The sequence below is a fragment of the Anabrus simplex genome, chromosome 1, assembly GCF_040414725.1.
Source record: "Anabrus simplex isolate iqAnaSimp1 chromosome 1, ASM4041472v1, whole genome shotgun sequence".
Lineage (NCBI taxonomy): Eukaryota > Metazoa > Arthropoda > Insecta > Orthoptera > Tettigoniidae > Anabrus > Anabrus simplex.
In genome coordinates, this window is record NC_090265.1 from 631,065,752 (window position 1) to 631,093,427 (window position 27,676).

Here is a 27,676-nt window from a genome sequence, read left to right on the forward strand (position 1 = left end):
AACTTTCATTTGAAGCACAGTTTATTATGGCTCACCTTCACAGCAAAGAAATAAATAAATGGCTCTCTCTCGTAATATCTCGTAATGTTAATTCTCACTAACACAGTTCTACAATTATTCATGTATAAGTCCTATACTTCACTGAATTACGAAGTTCACTACACAGTCTATCCACACGTGTTGTTTTAAATGGTACAGTCTGTTTCGGCACAAATTAAAGTGTTCTAGGCTCTGATAATACTCAAAATAGTTAATGTGTTGTGACCTACAATCACGATATTTGCAATTGAAATAGTTCAAGATCATTACAATGCGAAGTAGCCGTGCTCACTTCAAGTTGGTTAGGGTTATTCATACGAAAACTAAGATATTTGTCAAGTTCAAATATCGGTGAAATATTACAAGTCTTTATGACTTTGATGTTACACACACGTTAATTTTCTAAGTCTGAATGTGTGACGAATTGCAAGTCCCACAATTTATAAGTTACACACTGTTATTCGCAGAAACTAAGTGTCAACTTGCCGTCAAAATTTTCTAAGTATTACGATGTCCGGCAGTAGGAATACTTAGTTCGACTCGTCGCGTGCAGCGTGACATGCTAGCCAGCTGTGAAGGATGTGAACTGAATTGCTGTGGTCTGGCCTGCTGCTTATATCCCGTACGACTCAAGGCTGCTTGCCACATCACGGAGGGGAAATGTGCTTATATCTCTTGAATGCCTCGATGGATTTTATTGAAATTAAGACATGTTTACATTTAGAACATGAGCTACACGATGATATATGTCTCATTTCCATAACTTAATCGGCTGAAAAGTTAGACATTTCCTTCCAGCACATTCGATAGAGAGGTGTGCAACATGTGATAGTGACGTCACCCGCAGGTTCCTTGCTCGTGACGTGTCCAGCTCGCCACGAGGAACTTCATATTGCGCTAGCACAAGATGTTGGGCATACGAATAGATATTATCGCCGTCCCTTTTCCATATGTTCCGGCAATTATAAAACAATGTACAGGGCTGGAACAGTTCCTGGTACAGTATGTATGTTACACAAAAATGTACGGGCGATTAGGAGTTGCTAGTCTTGAGCAGCGATCTCGTAGGCTGGAGTGGTGTGCGCAAGGTTATTCATGCGCAACATCACTATGAGCCTTCTGGCGCCAACGCTTCTCCTCAACCCACTAACAGGCCCCTAGAAGTATTATTATTTATAAGAATTAAAATGGAGGCAGTGTAAAACTCAAATTTGCCACCATTTTCTGTGTTGCTATTGGAAATGAGAAAATCACGCAGTTTAAAATAGTCACGGCGTGCTCCGGGTACGTTTTAATTTGTCACAGGGTTATTAATCGCGTCGTACCTTGTGATGTGTGTGGGATGCTTAAGGCTTGTTGACCACTTTGTTGCCCCTGCCCAGTTGTCTTGTTACGAGCTGAACCTAACCAAGCCAGACCAATAATCTTTTCAGCAGCCTGGTCTTGAAACTAATTCCTAAGTTGGCAGCCTCCATTAGCCCGCTGTGACATTGTCCGAGGTGTGCCATGTTGAATTTCTAACCTCTGTGACATTGTCTGAGCCCCGCCATGTGGGATCTCTAACCTACCGTTTGCGAAGGATCTACGGAATCTCCAAAGTACAGGTTATCACCATTATATCCACATATATCATTAATTTGCATTAAGAGAACTGGCCTTGAAGGTTTTCCAATTGCTATGAGATGTAAGGAAAAGTGAAATGAAGCGACGTAAAAGTCACGTTTTTATTTTCATCGCGTATGTCACGATTGCAATATTTTGATACCAGTATGTATAATATGAGTGTGTCTGGCTCCATAGCTAAATGGTTAGCATGTGTTGGCCTTCAGTTCAAGGGGTCACGATCGGATCGGGGATTTTAACTTTCGTTGGTTAATTCCGACAGTTTGGGGGCTGTGTGTGCGCGCCAACTTACGCATTAAGATTCAACGTTAGTAGAGCCGCATTTTCATAAGCACGTGGATAGCCTATCACCCGGGTTTGGAGGCCACCGGCATAATAATAATATAATAATAATAATATAATATATAATATAATATAATATATAATAATATAATATAATATTCTTCCGCAAGCTTCGCCCCATTTCCCCACTCCACTTCCTTGCAGCAACACATCTTGCGACTCGACTGCGGGAGCAAGTCAGTTGAGAGCTGAACTCATAATCAGAGAACATGGGTGATACAAGCGGGCCAACTAATGTAAGTTAATTTTCGTTCTTCATTAATCTAAATGTTGTTGCTGTTAGTCACCACTTTTCAACCTTAACTCGATTAGTATTATCCATTTTACAGACTAAAATCAGACTGTTCAATAATACTTATGTATATCAGCCCAGGTCGGATCACAAAAACTAAGCCATCGGTGTACAGATACCAGTTGAACCACACCAAAGGACAACAAAAAGCATTGAAACAGAAAGACTTCCATCTCAAGACTGTTTTAACTATCAACATTTCACAGTTACAGTTTTTTAACTTTCATCAAGCTTTTTAAAATACTTTTAAACTAAAATTTCATTTTGTGTATTTCCTATAATTTTAATGCCTCATACGTCTTACCGAGGATGACCCAATGCCGGGTTGAAACATGTCTATTTATGTGTGAACTTTCGTCTTAATTGGACGTAAAAATATATAGTATTGACTAGGAGTGTTAAAATAATTGTGTACAATTTTGTAAGAAATAAACAAACAAACAGGTTTTCAGCACTTCCCTCAGAGCATTGTATAGTCACTGGGCTTTCAGGCAGGAATCGAAACTGCTCCTTCTTAAGTATTTTAATATTATTTACTTAGCGTATGATGAATGTAGTATTATATACAATATGTACAACAACCATCTCAAGTTCATAACTAAAGATCCACATCAAAAGTTGAGAGCCAGAAAAGAGCTTCACTTGAGACACAGTGTAAGTCCTATATAGAGCCTCTATAAGCATGCAAAGGACACTCAAATGCAGTGTGATCCACTGTCTGCTCTTCTTCTCCGCAGTCACAATGCGGTGATGTTTTCCATCCCCATTTGAAGAGAGTGGCACCACATCTACCTTGGTCGGTCCTAATTCGGTTTAGCATCCTCCACTGTCGTCTGGGAAGGAGAAATCCATATGGGCACTTGCAGGGGTTCTTAATGATGTGATGATGTGGTAACGAGGATTGCTGTTTTTTCCAGGCATCCGATACATTAAAGGAGGTGTCCTGTAGATTCATTGTAGTACGCCAAGAAGGGTGTCTGGATTTCAGTCGTTTAGCTGGAGAAACTGCTATGTCAGAATGAATAGGGGACTGAGGATTTTTTTCTACTTTCTTCCATAAGTTAAGCAGGGACCGTGATCTTCGTGGGGATGGAGTTGGTATGTGGCTTAGGGTGGAAGCCAGTGTGTGTTAGTTGGTCGAATGCACCCTGTAATGACAGGCATTGCTTGGTTCAGCTGGGTGTCTACTAATCCAGTGTGATCACTGTTAAGCCAGGTGGAGGATCAATATTCAGCAATGGAATAAGAGAGCAAGAGCAGTGGATTTCAAGATTTGAGCATTAGCACCCCAGGATGTACCCGCCAGCTTTTGAAGGATGTTTTTCCTGGTCTTGAACTTGGCTGACACATTACAGAGGTGATATTTGTAGGTCAAGGACCTGTCCAGGGTGACTCCCAGATATTTTGGGTTGCTAAAGTACTGCTCTTCTTCTTAACGATGTGATGATGTGGTAACGAGCATTGCTGTTGCCATTGTACCCAGCACTTCTATTCCACAAGTAGAAGGTAGACACAACAGTTTTCTTGTGGGTTTCGTCTAAGTTGGTTCTGACGAAAGTAATCGTCTAGAATCTTTAAGTCTGATGGAGGCATTGACTCTGACTCATCGAAGCGATGGTATTGGGCGACTAATGCGATGTCATCTGTGTAGATGAATTTTCTGGATTTTGTTACTGGGAGGTCATATGAGTATTTTTAATATTATCGTATAAAATTATGTTATCAAGACCAGAACAGATGTTGCTCCTTTCATACATATAGGCATGAGAGGTCTTGGAATTGCCTATTACTCTTTTGGTCTTAATATAAGACTGGGAATTTTATGTTTTTTGTTAAAATGTCATAAAAACCGCATTTGTTTTATTGCGCAACGTTGCATTTAAAACGTTTGTATTATTTCCCACTAGTACCGATTTGTGCAGCGAGCGCATTTTCCAGCTGAGTTCAAGGTGTGAATAACTGTAATTTCTGAAGTTTTGATGGGTTTTTTTTCCGATTTGAATGTGATTAGTGACAGGCGGAATTGAATATACCGTAATGCATTCAAGAACTTTCAAGAATCAATACTTATATTCGAAACCATATTCACGAGTTTAACATAAATTACCTTTAAAAGTCAATGTAGGCCTAATTTTTGCGGTACAAGCACTTATGCTCTTTGGGTACAAGATTTCCAGAAACTGACTACGATCAGTATACCAGTGACTAAATTACAATGGAAGATTAAAAAAGAAGGAATTTTGCCATTGTGTTGGATTATTAGATTAGCGATTTAAAAACTATGCGTGGTCGATTGTTGTTTAGATTGTCGTAATTCAATTTTTCGAAGAGTTTGGCGGATCAAGGTCGCTGAATTGAAAGAAGTTTTCATGGGAAACTGACGAGGTTTCCCCGGTAAAACTGGGGTGGGCTTGGCAGACTGATATGTAATAGCAACGGCTGGCTAGGTGAGGAAAGCAACGGGAAACTACCTCACTCCTCATTTCCCTAGTACGCCTCTCACTGTACTCATGTACCGGTAATTAATGTTTGAAGCCAGCCCTGCGGTCTAACTTGCTTGCCTCACCCAGAGGGCCCAGGTTCGATTCCCTGCCAGGTCAGGCATTTTTATCTGGATATGAGGGCTGGTTCCAGGTCCATGCAGCGTATGTGATTACACTAGCCTGCAAAATAAAACTTTTTTTGTGCGGTAAAAACGAAACTAGGTGGGTTTTATTAATTTCTTAACGCAAAATTCGAGAAAAAAATAGTTTTGGCGAATCACGTCTGGTTTGGTGGCAATTTTACAAAATATTATTTGGTTCTTACATAAAATTGTTGATACTTAGTATTGATTAAATTTGATGTATTTATGTAAATTTCAGCTTGCAAAACGTAATCATATTTTTCATGCATTGAATACACATAAAATGCTGCTTTGTAAGCAAGTAGATAGTATGTATTATATTTTTAATGTATATTGAAATTTGTGAAACTGAAACATAAAGCGCCTATTTAGTTTCGACTGTACAGTTGCTTTTAAATTAATATAACCGTACGTTGAATAAAAATTACATGGTTAAACATACATAGTTTTGTTACTTACATTATGTGCAGGTTAGATTCACTCCTCCGTCTTTTCCCGTTTTCCGTGGAATTTCCGGGTTTTTGAAGTTATTGAATGATCTCTAGAAGGGTCGTCTCGTGTAATCGACCAACAGTAATCGGCCATCATATTCACATCCTAACGTCCCTGATAGCGTCGTTCTGCATCATTGAGATCCTGGTGAAACCTTTCACCTTGTTCTTCACTGACAGCTCCTAAATTTAGAGGGAAATAATCCAGATGCGAAGCTAAGAAATGAAGCTTAAGGCTCATATTACAACCAAGTTCCTTAAACTTTACCAACATTTTCCTCACAATTTCTTTGTATTGAGGGTCCTTAATTATGCCAAGGAATTTAGTCACTACATCTTTGAATGCGTTCCGTGCCTCTTTCTCAATTTTGGTCATCGTGTCTGTGAAACTTTTATCCTTCATCTGTTTACAAATCTGTGGTCCATCAAATACGCCTTCTTTGATTTTTGCATCTAATAATGAGGGAAATTTAGTGGATAAATATTGGAAGCATAGACTACTTTTATCTAATGCCTCGACATACAGTTTCATCAATCCAAATTTGATATGCAAGAGTGGAAGTAGAATTTTTTCACGGTCAGTAAGATTTACATTCAAGGCATTTTTGGATTCTGGTTGTAGTTGTTTCATTTCTGTCCAATTCATTGTATCCCAATGTTTATCCCATGCCCTGCTATCCCATTCGCATAGGAAACAGGGACATTTTGTATAGCCTTTTTGTTGTCCCAGCAACAATCCAATGATCTTCAAATCACCGCAAATTTGCCACCCATGCTCATGATATTTAATTTTTTCAAGCACCAACTTTAAGGTCTCGTATACTTCAGACATTTTTGTGGAGTGTGCAAGTGGACGGAAGCCAGAACATTTGTATTATGAAGCAAAACAGCCTTTAACCTTATTTTGGAAGAGTCAGTAAAAACACGCCAGTTACTAGGATCATACTCTTTCTCTCCCAATCGACGTAGAAGATTTGAAACATCCATACAAAATACAAGTTCATCTTCTTGAGTATAATATTTTCGGACTGTTATCTTTGAAAGGAAACTGCTTTATCAGTCCATCATAAACATTGCATAAGAGCTGGGGCTTTTAACACGTCTGATTATTCAAGTGGTCTAAGATGAAAGACAAACTCTCAACTGTCTTATCTTCAATCATTCATACCTCGCGGTCTATTGCATATCTGGGGGAGTTTTTTATGAATTTACCAGGAAATCCCCAATTACAAAATGAAAATTTAGACAGCAATAAACCTATAATAAAATGCAAACAATAACAAATCAAATCACATAATTGTATTCTAAAAAATGTTGCGCGAGGACATATCTCAACATTACATCTTACGAGTTCATGCAGATACTAAAACACCGAATTGCGTCAAAACTAGATGTGATAGGAAAAAAATAGCATCATTTTCGGAATCAGGGCAGCGATTTCCATAAGAATTACATATTTTCTATTTTACCGCAAAATCATGTCGGCTAGTGTTACCTTTAATTGAGGAGCTATCTAATAGTGAGATGGTGACACAAATCTAGAGAGCCAGGAATTACGGCCAAGAGGATTCGTCATACTGAGCTTGCGTCACCTCGTAATCTGCAGGCCTTCGGGCTGAGCAGCGGTCGCTTGGTAGGGGAAGGCCCAGTGGGGCTGTGGTTTGGTTTGGTTTAGGAGTGTTTGTAAGATTATAATTATACGTATAGTATTTCATTTTTGTGACTTTTAGCCAAATTGTTGATGGTTTCCATTCTTTCCTACATTCTCAGTTTTCCCATTCTTTCTTTTTTCGTGGTCCCTCCAAAAATGGAGAATTGAGATTCCACTGTATTTGTTCGAATTGAATCTGCATTCCTTTAGGAAAGTTTTCTGGAGGTGATTCACATTTAATAGTTTAGAAATGTATGTTGTGAGGATTTCACTGTTAGTGCTATTAGTGTAGGCAATTTCTCCATTTTTATTGGTAAAATGGAGTTATGATGGGGATTTCTTAGTCAATTTTTGTTTGAAAGTTCTGTGGTAATTTTGTGAGTAATGTTTCTTAAATTCTTGTTCTATAGTTTGCAATTTTACTTCTTCCCTTTTTTTTCTTAATGATTTAGTAACGGTCTTTCTAATATTTTGAAGCTCTTGAAACGTGGTTGGATTTTTGTTGCAAGACTAGTTATGCCAGGATTGTTGTCTGAGCTGTATGATTTGTGATATCTCAAGCCAACTGTTTTCAGTATCAACTGAGTTAATTTATAACTGTTAGGTTCTTCAGTCTGCCAAAACTAATTTTGAATAAAATTTAACTACCTGAAAAGAAAACAAATGGTAACGAAATTATACCTGAAAAAGAAACACCTTAATTAAAATGGTATGACATTGTTTCTTCTTGTTTCCGAATTTGGCCGCCTATGGACCGCATTGAAAGAAAAATATTTAGAAATGTAGAAACATTTATGTTAAATCCTTAAAAGCTTGAATTTGCTAGAGTAGAGGAAAATGATGACTTCATTAAAAAAAGTTTCAAATTCAAGAGGCAATCTCCAGTTGGATAAAGTTGAAATACAAGGTTTGGAACTTTAATAGAGGCTACTATTAAATTACAGTACACTCCCGATAATTCGCGTGCAGATAATTTGCTTTGCAGTTAATTCGCGGGTCTCGGAGAGTTATTTTTTAAAGTATTAATTCTTACACCCACTAATCATCACGCTGAGTAAAATTGTCTCTGCCTAGTTTAAAAGAATTTTAATGCAATGCGTGAAGACGAAATCATTGATATTTGAGGAGACTGAACTTCATTTCTCTACGATGTAGTAGTAGGCCTATATGCACACTGCTGCCAGAATGCTGCAAACTTTGGAAACAAATGAGCATGTTGCTGCACGTGGAACAGCTCAGATTACCATAATCTTGGAAGCAGAGACAGTGAAAGAGGAATGCACTTAGAATTTACCCTTCCTTTCCCCACAGCCCAAGGTCACTGAACTGTAAGCCAAGTAAAGGGTAAGTGCGCCGGCAGCGAGTGTTGTAGGCTACTGTACTTGAGAAGTATGAACAGAGTGTGGAAGTCTTTTCGAAGTTTCAAATAAGTCAGTAGTAAGAGTTTTCAATCTGAGTGGTTGAGAAATGAAATCTAAAAGGTTAACTGTCAGTGAAAAACTGAAAATTATAGAAAGACTGGAGAAAGGCGAGGCGTCATCAAAATTAGAAGAAAATGAACAGTCGTCTAAGAAACAAAAAATGATGACGGATTTTTTTTTCATTAGATACGAATGTTGGCATAATCCACATGGCATTTTGTAATTTTTCTCTTGTGTGTCTTACAATACAATGTGAAGTGTTAAAATTATTTTCTGCTTGTTCATAAAATACATTTGCCTGATGAATCTCTGGAACAGTTCTGAAGCGAATGCCATGAAGTGGCTCCTTTATCTTTGGGATCAAGTCAAAGTCACATGGGCTTAAGTTTGAGGTGTATGGTGGATGGTACAGTAATTCCCAGCACCATCAACTGAACAAATCAGCCACAGCTTGCACTGTATGTGGCCGAGTGTTGTCGTGCAAAATGATGGGTGGGTTCTGTAAAAAGTGTTGCCGCTTCTTTTTCATTGCTGGTCGCAGGTTGTGTTCCAAAAATGAACAGTAAAACTGCACATTGACGGTCTGCTATGGAGGAATGTAATGTGTTAGGATAACACCATCAAAGTTTTACACAAGAATAGCCACAACTTTTTCATTGCTGGGGTTCTGACAAACTTTTGATCTTTGTGGTAACTCATAATGACACCATTCATTCAATTGGTGTTTCAGTAGTGGCTCGTACAATTTGGCTCATGTCTCGTCCAGCATAATGATACGGCGTAAGAAAGTCTCTCCTTCGCGCTCATAACACGCAAAGTGGTTACGAGCAGCGTCGTATCATAACCATTTCTGCATTTCTGTCAAATCATGTGGAACCCGTCGTGATACAGTTTTTCTCATGCCTAGGCTTCCTTAAGAATTTGAAGCACAGTCATATGCGCTAATATGGTGTCTCGGGCCAACTCACGAATTGTATGGCGTCAATCATTGTTCAGTAATGCCGCAAAAGCATGTACCTCTTCACTAACACTAGGACAATCTGTTCGACGCATGTCTGCCACATTTTGGCGTCTCTTGTTGAAAGCATTTACCCACCATGCCACTGTTCTGTAAGGCAATGCAGATTCCCTGCAAGCCTCCTCAAGACCATGATGACACTGTCGTGCTGTACGACCTCTGGCACATTCAATCTTTATCCAACTCCAATGTTCCTGTTTCTAAAACATTGTAACAACACTACCTTAGATCACCATCGAACATGAGGCTCTTTTCCTTTCACCAGTTCGTATGCGCATGATGTGGGGAGAGTTTATGCGCTCTGAGGTAAGATAGGTATGTAACTAATGTATGCTATCAGCTACATTCTTAGGTTATGTTGCATGGCGTCTCTACAGCATTGTTGCCACTTTTAAAACTACGAGCCCAGGCGAGTCAAGATAGCGTCCCTACCCTGTACTGGCATGATTTAGACTCAGAAAAAATCATGGTTCTGTCAGTTTTGGCAATATTAATAAACATTTTCATATACATATTCTAGAAAAAGTGGACTATCACATGACATCAATTCAAGAATGCTCACCTTCAGCATTGGAAAGGAACTCAGGCAAAAATGTTAGTACATTCTGATATCGTTGTTCACACACTTGAATTTCTAATTCACTCAGAAAATTTTGATAGTTTCCAGTCACTGAACAGCAGAATTACACATTGTTATTCCCAATACCTAGCTTTGGTATAGTAACAGTCAAAACATTCTACTATGCAAAGACCTACGTCACAATTACAGTGATTGATATACGGTTGTCATCTTCTTCACAGTACGGCAGATGTCGTGTTTGGACTTTTCGTAGCAGACCTTGCATTTGTGCTATGCATGTTCTCCTTTCTTCACGTTCACTGCAGGTATTCTGTGTGGAAAATGATCTTTGCCTACTAGCCTTCCTACAGTTGATGCTCGTGGTTCTTCAGTAATTTCAGCCCCAACACTACTTACCAAATCATCCACTAAACACTCACAAAATTTCGAAAGGGGAAGTTTTATGAACAAGCCTTACAGTACAGTATATAGGCATTCATTATGGCAAGATCAAACAGATGGAAGAATAATTTTTTCCACCACTTGATCGACTTCCTTGTGAATGCATAATATGCCAGCAATTGGATGGAATTTGTTATAGTCCACTACTGCTGATGGTTCCTGCTTGCTGCGGGTATTTCAGTCATGTCATCCATCATGTGCAGTGCTCAGCATGTACACATCTCAAACATCTTGCCACTTTATTGCTAGAAGGTGTTCTCTCTGCAATGACATTTTTTCACCCTTTCTTCAGTTTTTCGCAAACTCTGACTTTGTTAAAAATTAAATAATTGAAAAGGAGGTTCAACCTATTCAGTATTCAATATTCAGTTATTTAATTTTTAACATTAATAATTTCAATACGGAACAATGAAGTTTTTATCTTTAAATAAACTCTGGCATTCCTTTCAGATTTGCCATCACGATGCCAACTGCTTTAGTCTGACAGTCCTACAGATATTGGGACTTGAATACCATCTGTCCATATACACTGTGCTCCCCCCCTCCCCGGGTTTTTTTAATGATTCGTATTGTCTGTCCACAACATTGAAGGAAGAATTGTAATCTTCCACTGTGACATGGGCTCCAGAATACACTTCCATGTTGCACACACAACCACTCCTTGCTTCACACAGTTGAAAGATCTTGATTCCATACTTCTTTGGCTTTCTTCTTATAAACACACAAAAAATATACATCCCCAAAACGGACATATTGCTTTGTTGATTGCCAGTGATTCGTCAGGTTAATACATGGCCATCCAGCTATTGCGCTCCGAGAGCGCGCCCGCGCTTGGGAAGCACTGGGCAGTCAGACTAGCGCTCCTTCCCCTGCCACCACTACAGTGTGGCAGCGAGGAGACCTGAGACAGACGGACGATGTTCGGACCGCGCTGACTAGATACGTACGTACAGTCATGCGGCCGACGGCTTTTGTGGGTTTGTTGATATCATATGATAGTACTGTTTTGCCATAACAAATATACCCCATATATAAATCGAAAGGAACTCCGATGTATGGAAGATGCAGGAAATGAAATCAAGTACTAAGTAAAGAATAATGTGATTTATTTAAAACTGAAATTTGAACATATCTGGGAGGAAAATTCAACAAAATTTTACCAAAATGAACAGATACTACAGACGTTGAGTGACTTTTGCTCAGTCATTTTTACGAGCTTTTAGTTTTGGAGCAAACAATCTTCTCCAAATTGGGCACAATATTTCTGGACACAGCTATTCTTAAACAATTGCGCAAGTTTCTGTCGCTCATCGTTGCACGATGTTTACTTTCGGTAAGCTTAAGGACCGAAAAGAAACGCTCACAAATGTACGTTGAGCCAAATATTGACAGAACTTTACATGCATGTTTATACAAAAGGGGGTATTATTCTTGCGGAAAGCCACTGTAAAATTCTTCTAAACTTCGTGACATTAGAAAGCGGTCTTTAAGACGAACATTGCACTGCAGTTCAGTGAACTCTAATTGAAATAGCTGTGGAGCACTGTCTGCACTAAGAGAAAATGGTCGAACAAATACATCTAACACGGCTTGCAGTTCTGATAATTCTGAAAATCTTTTGTCAAACTCTTCTTGTAATTGGTGAATTACCTGCAAGTACTCATCAAAGTCGACACCTTCTTTCACTGTTTCAAGCAATGGAAAATGTATTGTGTTCCTAGCACGCAACTGGTTTTCCCACAAAATTAATTTTCTTTTGAACGCTTGAATTTTTTTCACCAAATCGCAGATATTGTGCTTTTCACCTTGAAGCGAAGTGTTCAAAGTATTCAGATGGGCAGTAATGTCGCTGAAAATTGCCAAGTCCGCACCAACTTAGGATCACGCAAAAGAACTTCGGGCCGCCCTTTCATGTCACAAAGGGTATCTATTGCGTTCCGCAAGCAAAAAATACGATGAAGCACCTTCGCCTTGCTCAGCCATCTTACTTCTGCGTGGTACGGGATATCCTGATACTCCGCTTCGATGTCATCCAAGAACTCTTTGAATTGACGGTGCGTGAGTCCATGGGAGCGAAGAAAATTTACCAGTCGCACAACTGTTCCCATTATGTCTTTAAGCTTGGCGACTTTTGCACAGATTGCCTCCTGATGTATCAAGCAATGAACCGCCGCCATTAGGGTACTACCGCTCTCAGCCATTTTTAATTTTACATAGCTGAGGAACCCTGTGCATAGACCATGTAAAGCAGGAGCTCCATCCGTTGTTACACTCATCAACCGCTCCCATTTTAATCCCATTGACTCAAAAACACCCTCCACTGCTTGGAAAATATCGAAACCGGTAGTTGTGTCTTTGAGGGCTACCAAGTTTAGGAAATCCTCGGTGACCCGAAGATCGTCATCCACCCCTCGAATGAAAATAACGAGCTGAGTTGTGTCCGCAATGTCGGTTGATTCATCGAGGATACAAACTTTGCTGCCTTCTCCATTAATTGCTGTTCCATATCAACGGCCATGTCGTCTATTTTGCGAGCCACAGTTTGAGGAGAAAGAGAGACTTTGTCAAATTTCTCAACTAGCTCCATAGGACAAATACATGCCGCCGCGTCCTTTAGGCACTCCTTGATTAAATTCCCTTCCGTGAAGGGTTTCCCAGCCTTGGCAATTCGCAGCGAACATTTGTAGCTTGCTCGTAAAATGGGTCCACCAACCTCACTCTCCTCAATCTCCTGTCAGACAGAGAATACAGCAAGTCACAATTTTAGTGTTCTTCAGATAATTCAATCATTTCTTCATTCCCGTTTGTAAACAAGCATTTTGAAATTAAAACAATAATACTTACAAAATAGTGCTGCTTGAAATTTTCTTTCAATTCTTCCAACTGGCACCTGTCAAATCACCGTAATCATCCCTGTGGTTGGCACTGTAGTGCCGTTCCAAATTGTGTTGCTTTAAACACATTAAATTTCGGTGGCACACTAAACATTTGGCATGCCCTTTGTAAGCTGTACAGAAAAATTAAATTTCCCATTCTTCTTTAAAGGCTGCTGCTTCACCACTCCTTTTTTTTTTTTGTATGATGTTCAGTCATGACAACTGTGAAACATTTAGTTACACTCTGTCAACAAAGCGCATTGGACTAGACTAGCGACTGATGGATCGGTTGCTCGCTCAGCCAGCCAAGCTCCTCCCACCACTACCGAAACTACTGTACCTTCCCCATAGCGCTCGGAGCACTGGCTGAGAGCACGGCCAGAGCGCTAGCGCTCGGGGAGCGCTGTTTGGATGGCCCTGGGTTAATAACTATTCCGAAAACTTGTTTTCAGGCAGTCTAGTATTGGTGGGATTTTGAACAGGGGATCGTAGCCTTTGTTTCTGCTTATCATTGTCGTTCAAATGCAACATTGTCAGAATAGCAAGAAATCGATCTCTCGATATTCCAGTGGACTTCACATAGTCAGCATTTAGAATCGATGTTGTGCTCCAATAGTCTCGGAGAAAAAGATTTACGAATCAAACACATATGAATCACTATTGCAAAAAATAACCTTAGTTCATTCTATGTCACTGGTTTCCCGTGTACACTGATTTAGGTTTCAAAGGGCCTTCTTGCTTCTTTAGATTTATTTGCTGTAGGGCATATCTCTTACTTCCAACTTGGATAACATTCAGTACATAACTGCCAAAAAATAAACCAAGGAAATTAGAGGTGAAGATTCTGCAGAAATACCAAGGTTATTAACATTCAGTTCTGGTGTGCCAGAAAAAAATGGACCTGTTCACAGGAGCAATATTTTGTTTCTATTGTGTTCCCATGCTTCTCACCTCCTTCATCTTTTTTGACTGGTTCTTCTGGTGATGAATCTGATAATTCATCATTCTAGGGGCTTCAGTATTTTCATTTTCTTCTTCACAATCACTTTCATACAAATCAGAATCTGAATTGTTTACAAGTTCTGTAATTATCTGTTCACTTAACTGTGGGCTGTATGCATACGTAGGATTTCCTTTACTTGTCCTAGATCCGGGATCCATATCTCAATATACAGTATCAGTTGAGTACTTGAGAGATGATTGCAAACTGTTGACTCACTACACTTTCATTATCACTAGAAAACGTGCATAAATTTGAGCTTATCTAACTGGAGCACGCAAGGAATACATATTTCAGCAATTGGGTAATAATCTAGCTGAGGGCACATGGCTACAAAACATTGTCCCTAGGTTGCACCATCAATCACTTTCGATCGATAACACCACCTATTGATAGTAAAGGAAATCTACAACATGTTAAGGCAACAACTCATTCAATAGTGTGAATAGCTTTTGAGTGACTGAATTTCAAATTTTGTGGTAGTAGTATAACTAACAACGGCACTCAGGCGCACACCACGTGGTAGTAATATTACTACCAGTGGATGCATAGTATTAAAGTTCCAACCTTGGTAAACATAAAAATATCAGCAGAATCAGGCAGCAGAAACGAGAATTGTTTGTAGCATGATTGATAAGACATGGAGGGAAAGAGTCCATAATGAGGAAATCCAAAAGCAGGCTCAAGTTGTAAGAATATAAGACAACAATAGCATCGCAGCAGTTGAGATAGCGACACATGGATGCTAACAGATTACTGGACGTCGGATTTGAAGCCAAAACCTGTTTTGTTCCTTAAGAGAAAACTTAAAACGAAGTTGTATTTACATGATTTTTGCATTTATAAGGTTAAAAACGGTGGTTCTACAGTGCCTAAAATTGCCTAAATGCTTATATTCCTATAATTCATATTTCTTATCCCTAAATCGATTAAAATGCTTTCATTTTAATCCAAGAAGCTAATATATTTGCCGATTCGTTTTAAGTATCTTGAACAGTATATTCTTGAAATACTTTTCAAACAAAATCTTAAAATCAGGAAGCTGTAAACCTTACTCCCCAGAAGTCCTTAAGGACCCCCTGCAGTACTCAACGCCTGTAGTTTGTGCCACGAGTGTTCATTGACGTGCCGAAAACACGATAGCGTCAGCTTCCAAGTCGTCTTTAATTAAAATGTTCCAGGAGATTCCCCACTTCACATTGGATGGTAAAATTGTATTCTGTGACGTTTGTATCAAAGAGGTGAGTGAAATTTGTTGTATATTTGCCCCTAAAGACTTACCAATTTAGTAAAATAAAAAATGGCATTTTAATTGGTAAATGTCTATTAAAATAAGTAAAATTGAACCTGCCTAAAATATATTTTTAGAACCTATTTTTTAACGTTTGAGAGTCTGTTAAAATACGCAAAATTGAAGCTGCCTAGAACATATTCTAGAACCTATTTTACCGAGCATGATAGCTGCAGTCGCTTAAGTGCAACCAGTATTCAGTATTCCGGAGATAGTGGGCTCGAATCCCACTGTCAGCAGCCCTGAAGATGGATTTCTGTGGTTTCCCATTTTCACACCAGGAAAATGCTGGGGCTGTACCTTAATTAAGGCCACGGACGTTCCCTTCCCACTCCAAACCCTTTCTTTTCCCACCGTCACTGTAAGACATATCTGGGTCGGTGCGTCATAAAGCAACTTGGAAAAAAACATATTTTTTCACATTTGAGGACCTATTTTAGGCACCTAAAAATTTGAGATTACCGAAACAAACGTATAATTTAAAACTTGGAGACAAAAGACCAAGAGGGTGACCTAGACCAGTGTACAAGGACATGGGGAAAACTGACATTGAACAGGACATAGTTTGGAAAGCATCGAAGAAAGGGAGAGATTCAGAGACCGGAACTGGTGGAGAAACTTCGTTCGCTGACCCATCGCTTAAGATGGGACGACGTAGGATATGATAAGAAAATTTTGTGCATCGTTGTCTTTATCGTAGTTAGTCAGCATTCTCCTTCTTCCATAGGTGGTCAGTGTTCTGTAACGTAGAGTGTAATCAGATGAGCGGTCGGTAATTGCAGATAGTACCTGCCATTTGCCACTTATCTAGGTAGAGTTAATCCTTACTCTGAGTTCGTCAGTAGTCAATCAATCAATCATTCACTACTGATCTGCATTTAGGGCAGTCGCCCAGGTGGCAGATCCCCTATTTGTAGTTTTCCTAGCTTTTTCTTAAATGATCGCAAAGAAATTGGAAAATGATTGAACATTTCCCTTGGTAAGTTATTCCAGTCCCTAACTCCCCTTCCTATAAACGAATATTTCCCCCAATTTGTCCTCTTGAATTCCAACTTTATCTTCATATTGTGATCTTTCCTACTTTTAAAGACACCACTCAAACTTATTCGTCTACTGATGTCCTCCCACGCCATCTCTCCACTGACAGCTCGGAACATACCACTTAATCGAGCAGCTCGTATCCTTTCTCTCAAATCTTCCCAGCCCAAACTTTGCATCATTTTTGTAACGCTACTCTTTTGTCGGAAATCACCCAGAAAAAAATCGAGCTGCTTTTCTTTGGTTTTTTTCCAGTTCTTGGATCAAGTAATCCTGGTGAGGATCCCATATACTGGAACCATACTCTAGTTGGGTTCTTACCGGAGACTTATATTCCCTCTCCTTTACATCCTTACTACAACCCCTAAATACCCTAATAACCATGTGCAGAGATATGTACCCTTTATTAACAATCATATTTATATTAACACCTAGGTACTTACAATGATCCCCAAAAGGAACTTTCACACCATCAACGCAGTAATTAAAACTGAGAGGACTTTTCCTATTTGTGAAACTCACAACCTGACTTTTAACCCCATTTATCATCATACCATTGCCCACCATCCATCTCACAACACTGTCGAGGTCACCCTGCAACCGCTCACAATCTTGTAACTTATTTATAACTCTGTACAGAATAACATCATCTGCAAACAGCCTTATCTCTTATTCGACTTCTTTACACATATCATTGATATATATAAGAAAACATAAAGGTCCAGTAATACTGCTTTGAGGAATTCCCCTTTTAATTATTACAGGGTCAGATAAAGCTTCGCCTACTCTAATTCTCTGAGTTCTGTTTTCTAGAAATATAGCCACCCATTCAGTCACTCTTTTTTCTAGTCCAATTGCACTCATTTTTGCCAGTATTCTTCCATGATCTACCCTATCAAATGCCTTAGATAGGTCAATCGCAATACAGTCCAATTGGCCTCCTGAATCGAGGATATCTGCTATATCTTGCTGAAATCCTATAAGCTGAGCTTCAGTCGAATAACCTTTCCTAAACCCAAAATGCCTTCTGTTAAACCAGTTATTAATTTTGCAAACATGTCTAATATAATCAGAAAGAATGCTTTCCCACAGCTTACATATAATGCATGTCAAACTGACTGGCCTGTAATTTTCAGCTTTATGTCTATCACCCTTTCCTTTATTCACAGGGGCTACTATAGCAACTCTCCATTCATTTGGTATAGCTCCTTTAACCAAACAATAATCATATAAGTGTTTCAGATATGGTACTATATCCCAACGCATTGCCTTTAGTATATCCCCAGAAATCTTATCAATTCCAGCTGCTTTTCTAGTTTTCAACTTTTGTATCTTACTGTTAATGTCATTGTTATCATAGGTTAATTTTAATACTTCTTTAGTATTACTCACATCCCCTAACTGGACATTATCCTTGTAACCAACAATCTTTACATACTGCTGACTGAATACTTCTGCCCATAGTGTGCCGATCAATCTCTCTTGATTCTTTCATGTCCAGAATAAGAGATAAAATATTCTTAAGGATTTATGTGATGTGAGAGAGAAACTGTCCGGAAATGTAAAGTTTTGCAAAGATTTTGGTTCCCTCTTTAGAAACCCAGCAAAGTATTTATGATACACTTTTTGTTTTGTCTTTTATAATAAAATTATACAATATATACACCACATCCGAGCTAGAGGTATTAAAATAACAACAGCTTATAATTTTGAGAACTATAAATCTGTAAGCAGTTTATCACAAAAATAATTTATTCTGTTATCACCACCTACTCAATACAAGCCACGTGCCAAGTGAGTGAAATCTACGTAATACTATATACACTTCTCAGGGACATGTTTTGCCCCTTGTTAAGGGCATCATCAGCCTGTAGGTAACCTTAAGGTCAAATGTCTGAAACATTGTCTTCATACAAGTATTACACTGAAAATTACATTACACATTAAAAATTCTTAAGTTAACATGTTACAATTATAATATTTAAAAAATGTCACATTACACACTAAGAGTATTGAGATTTGATATGTCTATACTCGTGAAATTGAAAATGAAAACTTAAAAAAAATGTTTAAATGAAATTTAAGAATTTTAAGTTCATTGAGATAGTAACAGTCTTGAGTAAAGATTGTAATCTTTTTTGGGTACATTAATCCCAAATCTTCTGTATCTGAACTTGATAAAAACAATGTCCATTAGTTATAAACAACAGCTGGATATTTAAAAATAAATTACATAAGTTGAGTGTTGTGATGTTGTAAATTTGAAAAATGTTGTATGTTTTCTGTAGCGTAAAGCGGTGTCACTTTCCAGATTTAGGCTGTTGCTTAATGTTGAACTGTGTCTTGACATTACGAACAGTCGTGTGTGAATATTCTTACTTGTAGATGTGATTATTAACCTCTGAGAGGGATATTGTCTGTAATGAGTTGAAAGAGAAGTTAAAATTAGTATTTTGAAGCACGCGTATTGACAAGAAATTTCAAGTAGTTAATATGTCAAATGAGAAGCAACTTACTTGTCAAGGTAGTGCTAAGTAGATCTGACTGTTCCGGTAGCTCCTGCCTGACTAACATTTCTATTCCTGGTGTTATATTTGTGTGGTAAAGGAGGGGTGGGGTTTAGAGGGGGGGAGGAGGGTTACGTTGATCTTTAAGGGCCTGTGTCGTTACTAGAGGGGCGTTAATAAGGGTACTGTGGGTAGACCTGACGTTTGGTTTGGTGGATGAAATATTTGGATGAGGGGATTTAAAAAGATTTGGGATTTTATTCTGCTGTGAATACATGATGTCAATTCATTTGGGTGTTAATTCGTATAAAGGATTTTTATTTTCTGTTACCTCATTTAAATTATAATTGTTATTATAGGTTTTGTCCAAAAGGATGTGTAAATTTTCTATTTCGTTCATTAACTTTCCTTCACTGATATATTTAATAACAGTAAGAACCTTTTCTATAGTTGTAAAGTGGTGTCCTGTCTCAGTCATGTCTCAGTCATGTGCTGGCTCATGCTCGAGTACTTGTTGTGTTTAAAGGCGTTGCAGTGTTGCATGTATCTCACAGAAAAGCTTCTCCCAGTCTGTCCAACATATGAAAATCCACACTGTGAACATGTTAATCTATATACACCAGATCTTGAGTAAATGTTGCTATTGTAACTGACCTTATTGTGGTTAAGAAATATATTTTGATTGGTGTTGACCATCGTGAGCTATATTAATACTGTGCTTCTTAGGGCTATTGGTGACCTGGTGGATCGCGGCATTATTAAAAGTGAATGTAGCGAATTTGATTTTTTTTTTTTTTTTTTTTTTAAGGCTTGTCTGGGATGAGGTTTGTGGATAATTTAGTTTTTACTTTGTTGATTAGATGATTGACCATGTCAATTTTGAAATCGTTAACTTTGGCAAGATTTCTTATATAATTCAATTCAGCCTTTAAGTTGTTAGAAGAAAGGGGAATTTTCAGAGCTCTATAAACCGAGCTATAGAATGAGGCTTGTTTTGGGGCCTTAGGGTGTAGGGAGGTATTCTTAATTTTCTTAATGGTAGTGGGAGAGTGTGTAGGTTTTCTAAAGATACACAAATCAAATGCATTATGAAAACGTGTGACCGTTATGTCTAAAAAGTTTAGGGAATTATTCATCTCGTCTTCTTTAGTAAATTTAACGTTAGGGTCAATTTTATTTAAATGATCTAAAATCTCATCACTACTGGTGATGTCCTTGTCAATAATTGCGAACGTATCATCCACAAATCTTAGCCTCAAACATATGCCTTTTATCTGTGGTAAAATCTTTGTATGCTCTATAGCAGGGGTTTCCGCGAGAGCTTGGGAAGAATTATGTATATTTCTTAAGAAATGTGAAGAAAATGTTCCAAACAATATTTCATAGCTCTTTCAAAGAGTTAGTCCAAGTCAGGACTAATTCATTATTTAATACTATTTCCTGTTTTTAAGTATTCACTTGATCTGAATAGATTATTTTAAATGTAAAACCCTCTTTCTTGCGAGAGCATATATTTTTGTATGGATATCATTTTAACTTGCATGTATATCTTGCCACAATTAATATAAAATCAATATTTATACGTATTTTTGTACACCTCTAGTCTGGTCATGTTATATATAGTATCAAATCACCTTAAACAGATCTCGATTGTTGCATCAATCTCTATTATATAGTCAGAATTGAGGAAATGCATGATCTGTTGCAGGCGAAGCTGCACCACGTACTATAGTTAGCGGCTTGGTGCAATTTGTACCTGAAAATGAAATGCAAGATCGCCTTGTAGTGGTATTGTGTAATTTGAAACCTGCCAAAATGAGAGGGATAGAATCTGCTGGAATGGTTCTCTGTTCTTCAAGGTAAGGTTTTTATTCTACAGATAAACTGAAGAAATTTTGTATATTTTGTAATGTGTATTCTGTATCCTCATGGGTTAGTGCTGTATTAATTTGTTTGGTAAGCTTATAATATGATTCATGGATTCTCCAATTCCTATTTTTTTTTTATGGATATTCACTTTCCATAAAAATAGAGCAAAATACATGCACAACTCTTGTTGTCTTTGTTTTTAGTATACAGTAAAACCTCATTAATTCAAAGTCATTGGAACACAACTATCGAACTTCGAATTACGTGATTTTGAATTAACCGTCAACTCGTAATTCAGAAATGCCAACCTTTGCCGCGTCACAAAATATTCTAAGGCCCGTTACTGCACACATTTAACCCTGATTCACAGTTTAAACTTTTCAAATGCCATGGAAAGAAGCTATTTCCAAAATGTATCCACCAGTGTGTATTTACATTATTCAAATAATGCACTTGGATGACTCACTGACAGACATAACCTCACACAATGAAAGAAAAAAAAGAGCATGATTCAAAGACCGGGAGAAATCTATGTTGGCTCCCCTGTGCAAGTGCTTTATTCATTGGATTAATGTACTGTATGAATTATAGATGCCTGTAGTTGCACGGAAAGTAGCCAAAAGTGCAGAAAGTGCAATAAGAACAATCAAAGATTTTCAAATTTCCCAACCACCCCAAGCCAAGCAAAAGTTACCTTGCAAATTTGGTAACAGTTTTTTATTTTTATTGGAAACATAAAATTCTGAAACTCATAAACAATGTATATTGTGTTAAAATTTGGATTTGATCAGATAACGTGCTTTTGAGAAACAATTTCCTAAACTGGCTCTTTTTGCATTCCACCTGCAATAAAAAATATTAACATATAAGTAAAAAATTCCAAATCTACACGACCTAATGTGAAATGAGACAAGGATGTGTTATTGGATTTTCTGTAGACCTTTTGGTATATTAAACTCTTGTCCTTGCTCCTTTCAGGTACACCTCCAATGGAAATGATCTGCAGGTACCATTTTAATCACATACTAACCCTCCTGCCATTCTTAAATTCCTGACAGTACCAGCAAATAGCACTAGGGTCTCCTAGGATGGCTGCTAATAGTGCTAACCATTGCACTAAGGATTAATGCGTTAACAGCCTCCAAACTCGAGTGCACGTCATATTTTGGTTGACAGTAATTCACTTGTTTCCTCAAATTTCTTAATTGACATGTGACCTCTTCTCAGCTATTTCGGCCAGCAATATTCCCACAATGCAGCATTGCTGTTGCTGCCATTCTGGTAAAATAACTTCACTAGCAGTGCACAGACTCTTTTCTCAGTAGCCACCGGGTTTCACATGGAAGTTTTCAACCTTCTTAATTATCGACAAACATTCCCTTCACAAAAGGAATCATCAACATGCATCGCCAAGCAACAACCAGGGAACTAACACAGCGGTTACTCAGTGACTCCGGAAGAACATACCAATGTTAGAATTATGGAAAATTGCATGTTCAGACTACTTAAAATGCCATATTTTCACACAGTGGCAAAAATCGGAACCAGTTATTTGTTTTCCATAAGTCGCAGGCGCATTGTGTTTAATTAGCATTTATGAAGTTTAAGACTCCTACGGTCACGACAGCCCGCGCTGTACCATTCTGAACACCGTCAGTTTAATTATAACCACCCAGTACTTCTGTGGTTCAGTGATTTAATGTAATAACAGTAAAATAATATTAGATTGTGTCAGCTGCTGAAATGCAAATATACAGTAGTGAGTCAAAACCAAACTTCTATATAGATTTATTAGAATGCTGAGAGAAGGTTTTACAAGAAAAACAATACTTTCTCTAATTGCTCTATATTTTGCAGTTGCTATTTAATGTCATGTTGGTTTAGCTGTGTAATATTATGTTTGCTAAACTTGTTGCTATTAGTCTTCAATTCATTCTTACCTAGTCTTCATCTGCATTAGGAAATATGCTTAACCCTCTAGCCAAGGACCCATGGTACCCCCTCTCTAGCTCCATAGTTCATCACATTCGTTGTTCCTTTAGAAAGGTGTATTTAGAACATTATCTGATTGTGTGAGGAAAGCAACAGGGAACTACTGTATCTCGGTCCTGATTTTCCTTGTACAACCCCTTCACACCTAGGCTATTTCTGACAGCTGATGCTTGATTTGTTGGGAACCCAACCAGCCTTCGGGCTGAAGACTCAGTATACATATAGGAGCACCAAGCAGATTATTAAGATCAGAATAAAGGACCACGAAGGTCACACTGAGAAATTTGCTGTACAAAACTTAGAGAAATTTATATTGATGACCTGGCTATCATGTTCCATTCCACACTTGATTATGTCATTATTTTCATTTGACACTCCATTGTTATATGATATTGCACATAACACATTTGAAGTTTTCTCAACAAAATTAATTGAAATCCAGCCATACATTGCCCAAGAGATTGGCATGCAGGGTCATATATTTAAAAAAATATCTGGGGCTGTACCTTAATTAAGACCACAGACGCTTCCTTCCCACTCCTAGCCTTTACCTGTCCATCGTCGCCATAAGACCTATCTGTGTCGATGTGACGTAAAGCAACTTGCAAAAAAAAAAAATGCATATCAGAATGCTTACACATGGTAGCCGAGGCCATATGATTACGATGAGCGATGAGTAGTAGTATTTTTCAACAACTTTAATCATAAAGAAGAAGCTTTGCATTAAAATCCGAAATCTTTGTCTAGTAATTAAAGAATATCTTACATAAGAAAGTAGTCTAGTTGCCAGAAAATATGGCTGATAATCATGTAGTTTGATGCCATAATAGAGCAATCCTCATTTACTCATGTTATCTTTTCTATACCCATCTGTTGTTGTCTTCTATGTTTGAACTTAGGGATGAACCCAGAGCAGTTGAGCCACTTATTCCACCTGAAGGCAGTAAACCTGGTGATCGTGTGGTGGTAGATGGCTATGAAACAGGAACCCCAGATGATGTTCTTAATCCCAAGAAAAAAGTGTGGGAAAAGCTGCAGGTGAGAACCTATCATTCTTTGAAAATGGTAATTTGACTGTTAAATCGTATGATCACCAACATGTGTAAGTGCTGTAAAACAACAGAGCTCTGATAAAATTAGAGCTAATTGGGTCTGATTCTACCTCAAATTATAAAAAACATGGATTACCTGGAAATAAGAACAAATCAAGGATAATGCATGGGATCACTGCAAGTATCCAGGTGTTAATATAAGGAAAGATCTCCATTGGGGTAATCATATTAATGGGGTTGTAAAGAAGGGTTACAGATTTCTTCATATGGCTATAAGGTTATTTAGGAGGTGTAGTAAAGTCTTCAAGGAAAGGGTGTATAAGTCACTGGTTAGACCTCAATTAGAGTATGGTTCCAGTGTATGAGACCCTTGCCAGGATTACTTGATTCAAGAACTGAAAAAGATCAAAAGGAAAGCAGCATGATTTGTTCTGTGTGGCTTCCGACAGATGAGCAGTTTATAATACCAATATAGTTGATCCGTTATTGGACATTATAAATTTTCCAACGGACCAACTATATTGGTATTATAAATTTACTCATTCAGAAAAAATATTTCAGGTTCCCTATGGGAATCAACATTTTTATCAAACGAGCAGTTTTATGCAAAGGTTACAACCTATGGGCTGGGAAGACGTGGGGTAAGGAGATGACCTGCTGGATTTATTGGTATGTTTGCAAGAAATAAGCTTCATTTCCCATATCAAAACTTATTTACATTAAGTCAATAAAAGTAAATTTCCACCCATTTGATACTACAGTAGAAGTCCGCTATAGCGAGGATTCATAACAGTGAAAAATTTACTCGCTATATTGGATTGTCGTTATATCCGATTTTTTGTAAAAGCTGGGGAAACCCCCATACACATTAAAGTCGGTATGAAACGGCAATCACTTTGTTCAAAACTTGTGTTTTTGCAGATGATATCCACACTTTGGCTTGCTTGTTTGTTATTTTTAAACATCCGATACTACGTGAATGTATATGTTTAATTTCATCCAAGACAACTGTGAATGCAATATGACCCCCACTTTTTTCTTTCAGAATTTTTAAATCAGGCTTAAAAAGTACTTCGTAAAATCATATAAATGCCTTTCTTGTACAGTACGCCTTTTTAGACTATCTTTGTCTTCATGCCATAGTGAAATAGTGGCTTTAGTTATGCCTTTTTTTGCGGCTGCACAATTATTCTTTATATCTGCGGGTTTAATAACCATTAACTTAAAATTGGCATCCTATTCTATTCTCTTCTCTATTTACAGTTGGGCCCACGAGAGTTGAAGTCTGACATTTGAGCGGCGAAAGCAGTAAGTAGGAAGTACGCTGCTTTGTCATACTTATATCGAACTGAAGCATATTACCCTTTCATACAGGCTGAATATTTAATCAACTATGTTGGCCTAATGGAATTCAATAAACCTTGACCCGTTCCTAAGCTCGTACTAATAATTCCTGCATTTAAGACAGGACACGTCATTGCTGATAAATATGAGACTTCATATTCACTAAACTGACAATAAACTCAACAAATGCACATATTAAATAGAGAATAGAACCGTTCAACCAGCCACTTACAAAAAAACTTACAAAAACTTACAAACTTACAAAAAATAAACTAACAATGATAGCATCCTTAAATGTGCCATCTCTGTTATCATTACCATAGCAACAGACCATTTTCGAGCAGCGTTATTCAACTTTTTGCGCTAAACGCCAGACTTCAACTCTCATGGGCCCAACTATAATATGTGCATTTGTTGAGGTTATTGTCAGTTTAGTGAATATGAAGTTTCATATTTATTAGCAATGACGTGTTCTGTCTTAAATGCCGGAATTATTAGTACGAGCTTAGGAACGGGTCAAGGTTTATTGAATTGCATTAGGCCAACATAGTTGATTAAATATTCAGCCTGTATGAAAGTGTGAAATGCCACAGTTTGATATAACTATAACAACGCAGCGTACTTCGTTGTTACTGCTTTCGCCGCTCAACTCTCGTGGACCCAACTGTTAGAATTCAAAGGCTTGCATGTTTTAATGTCATACTGTCAATTTGAGAAACGTTTTTGTAGAGGCTAATAGAAAGTCGTTCTCTCTTCACTATTTCCCTATATCCAGTGACGTTACACAGAGGCACTGTACAACCGGTTGCTGCAGCTAGCGATGTAAAATAAAGAGGCAGTCAGTTATTGTCAACAAGTTTTGTCTGTGCAAACGCGCGGGGGTGAAAAAAATGCAGCGTGGTTACCGCGGTAGTTGCCAGTGGTGTTCATTACTGTTAAGTCGCGAATGCAAGACGACTCTTGATTTTTCACATGAGATTCTGAGAAAAAACCGTCATCTTGGATTCGGAGAAATACAGTATCACTCCAGAGGCTTCTGTGGCAAACATTTCAGTATTCTTCTTTAAACAGCGTTAACTAACCTAACCGTATATGTATCATGAAAACATTCAAAACACATGTAGCAAAATGATAACCTCCTCGCTAAAAATGTACATGGGAATAGCCTTTCCAAAATTTAACTAGACACGAGAAAGTATAAACTATCCTCTGAAATCATTGATGCACTCTGGCTTATCTTGAGGTGTATGACTTACTTAATTTCAGTATATAGACCTAACATTAAAATTAAGAGATCATTTACTTCAGATTTTATTTTTAATGAGTTAACAAGTGCTATCAGCCACGTTATTTACGCATTTATAACGAAAATGGGTTATCCTCTTTCATTTTTTTTTAAATTTTCTTTTTAAAGAGAGAACAGCAGTCAACAGTTATCAGCTCCACACCTCCATCATCGCCTTCAAATTTTGATTAGAGAGCTCGCAAATGCGCATAGTGAGAAAACTATACCGTACCAAAAAATCGATCGCATTTTGCGACAAACGTTTCAGTTTTCTTATTCAAACAGCATAACATAACCTAACTTAACCGTACTATACATATGACGAAAACATACTTCAAGCGCTTGTAGAGAAATTATAACCTCGCTATAAATTTACATGATAATAGCATTTCCGTAATTTAACCAGACGTGAGAAAATGTTAACTAACCTCTGAAATCAATGATGCACTCTGCCATATCTTCTTACTGCATTCTTACTTAATTGCAGTATTTAGCATTAAAATTAAAAGATTGTTTATTCAGCCTTTATTTTTAACAAGTTAACTACTGTTATCGGACACGTTATTTATACATTTATTATGAAAACATGTTCTCCTTTATTTTGAATTTTCTTTACAGAACAGCAGTCGATGAATATTACTAATCAACTCTGACATCTCCTTCGAATGTCGGCGAGAGAGCTTGCTAATGGACATAGCGAGCAAACAATACCGAAGGTGATCGATCGCACATAACATAATCGCTGAGGTGCATAAATATCAGTAACAGAAAAAATCGTGCACACTTAATCGCTCGTAATAACGGATGCGTCAGTGATAGGACTCTCGCTGTAACCAAAGGATAATACACAGTTAAATATAGGAATTTTGAAGGGGCAGAGAGAAATTGCCGTTATAAC

General features: G+C 37.9%; 1 protein-coding gene across 4 annotated transcripts in view; it reads left to right on the forward strand.

Moving 5' to 3' along the window:
* Positions 1–27,676, forward strand: part of TyrRS (Tyrosyl-tRNA synthetase) — a 151,951-nt gene that overhangs the window by 118,702 nt on the left and 5,573 nt on the right. For all 4 annotated transcript variants that reach the window (XM_067135701.2, XM_067135700.2, XM_067135702.2 and 1 more), the window contains 2 exons: positions 20,945–21,095; positions 23,997–24,135. In XM_067135701.2, coding sequence (XP_066991802.1) covers positions 20,945–21,095; positions 23,997–24,135 — 290 coding nt within the window. The remainder of the gene's footprint in view (positions 1–20,944; positions 21,096–23,996; positions 24,136–27,676) is intronic.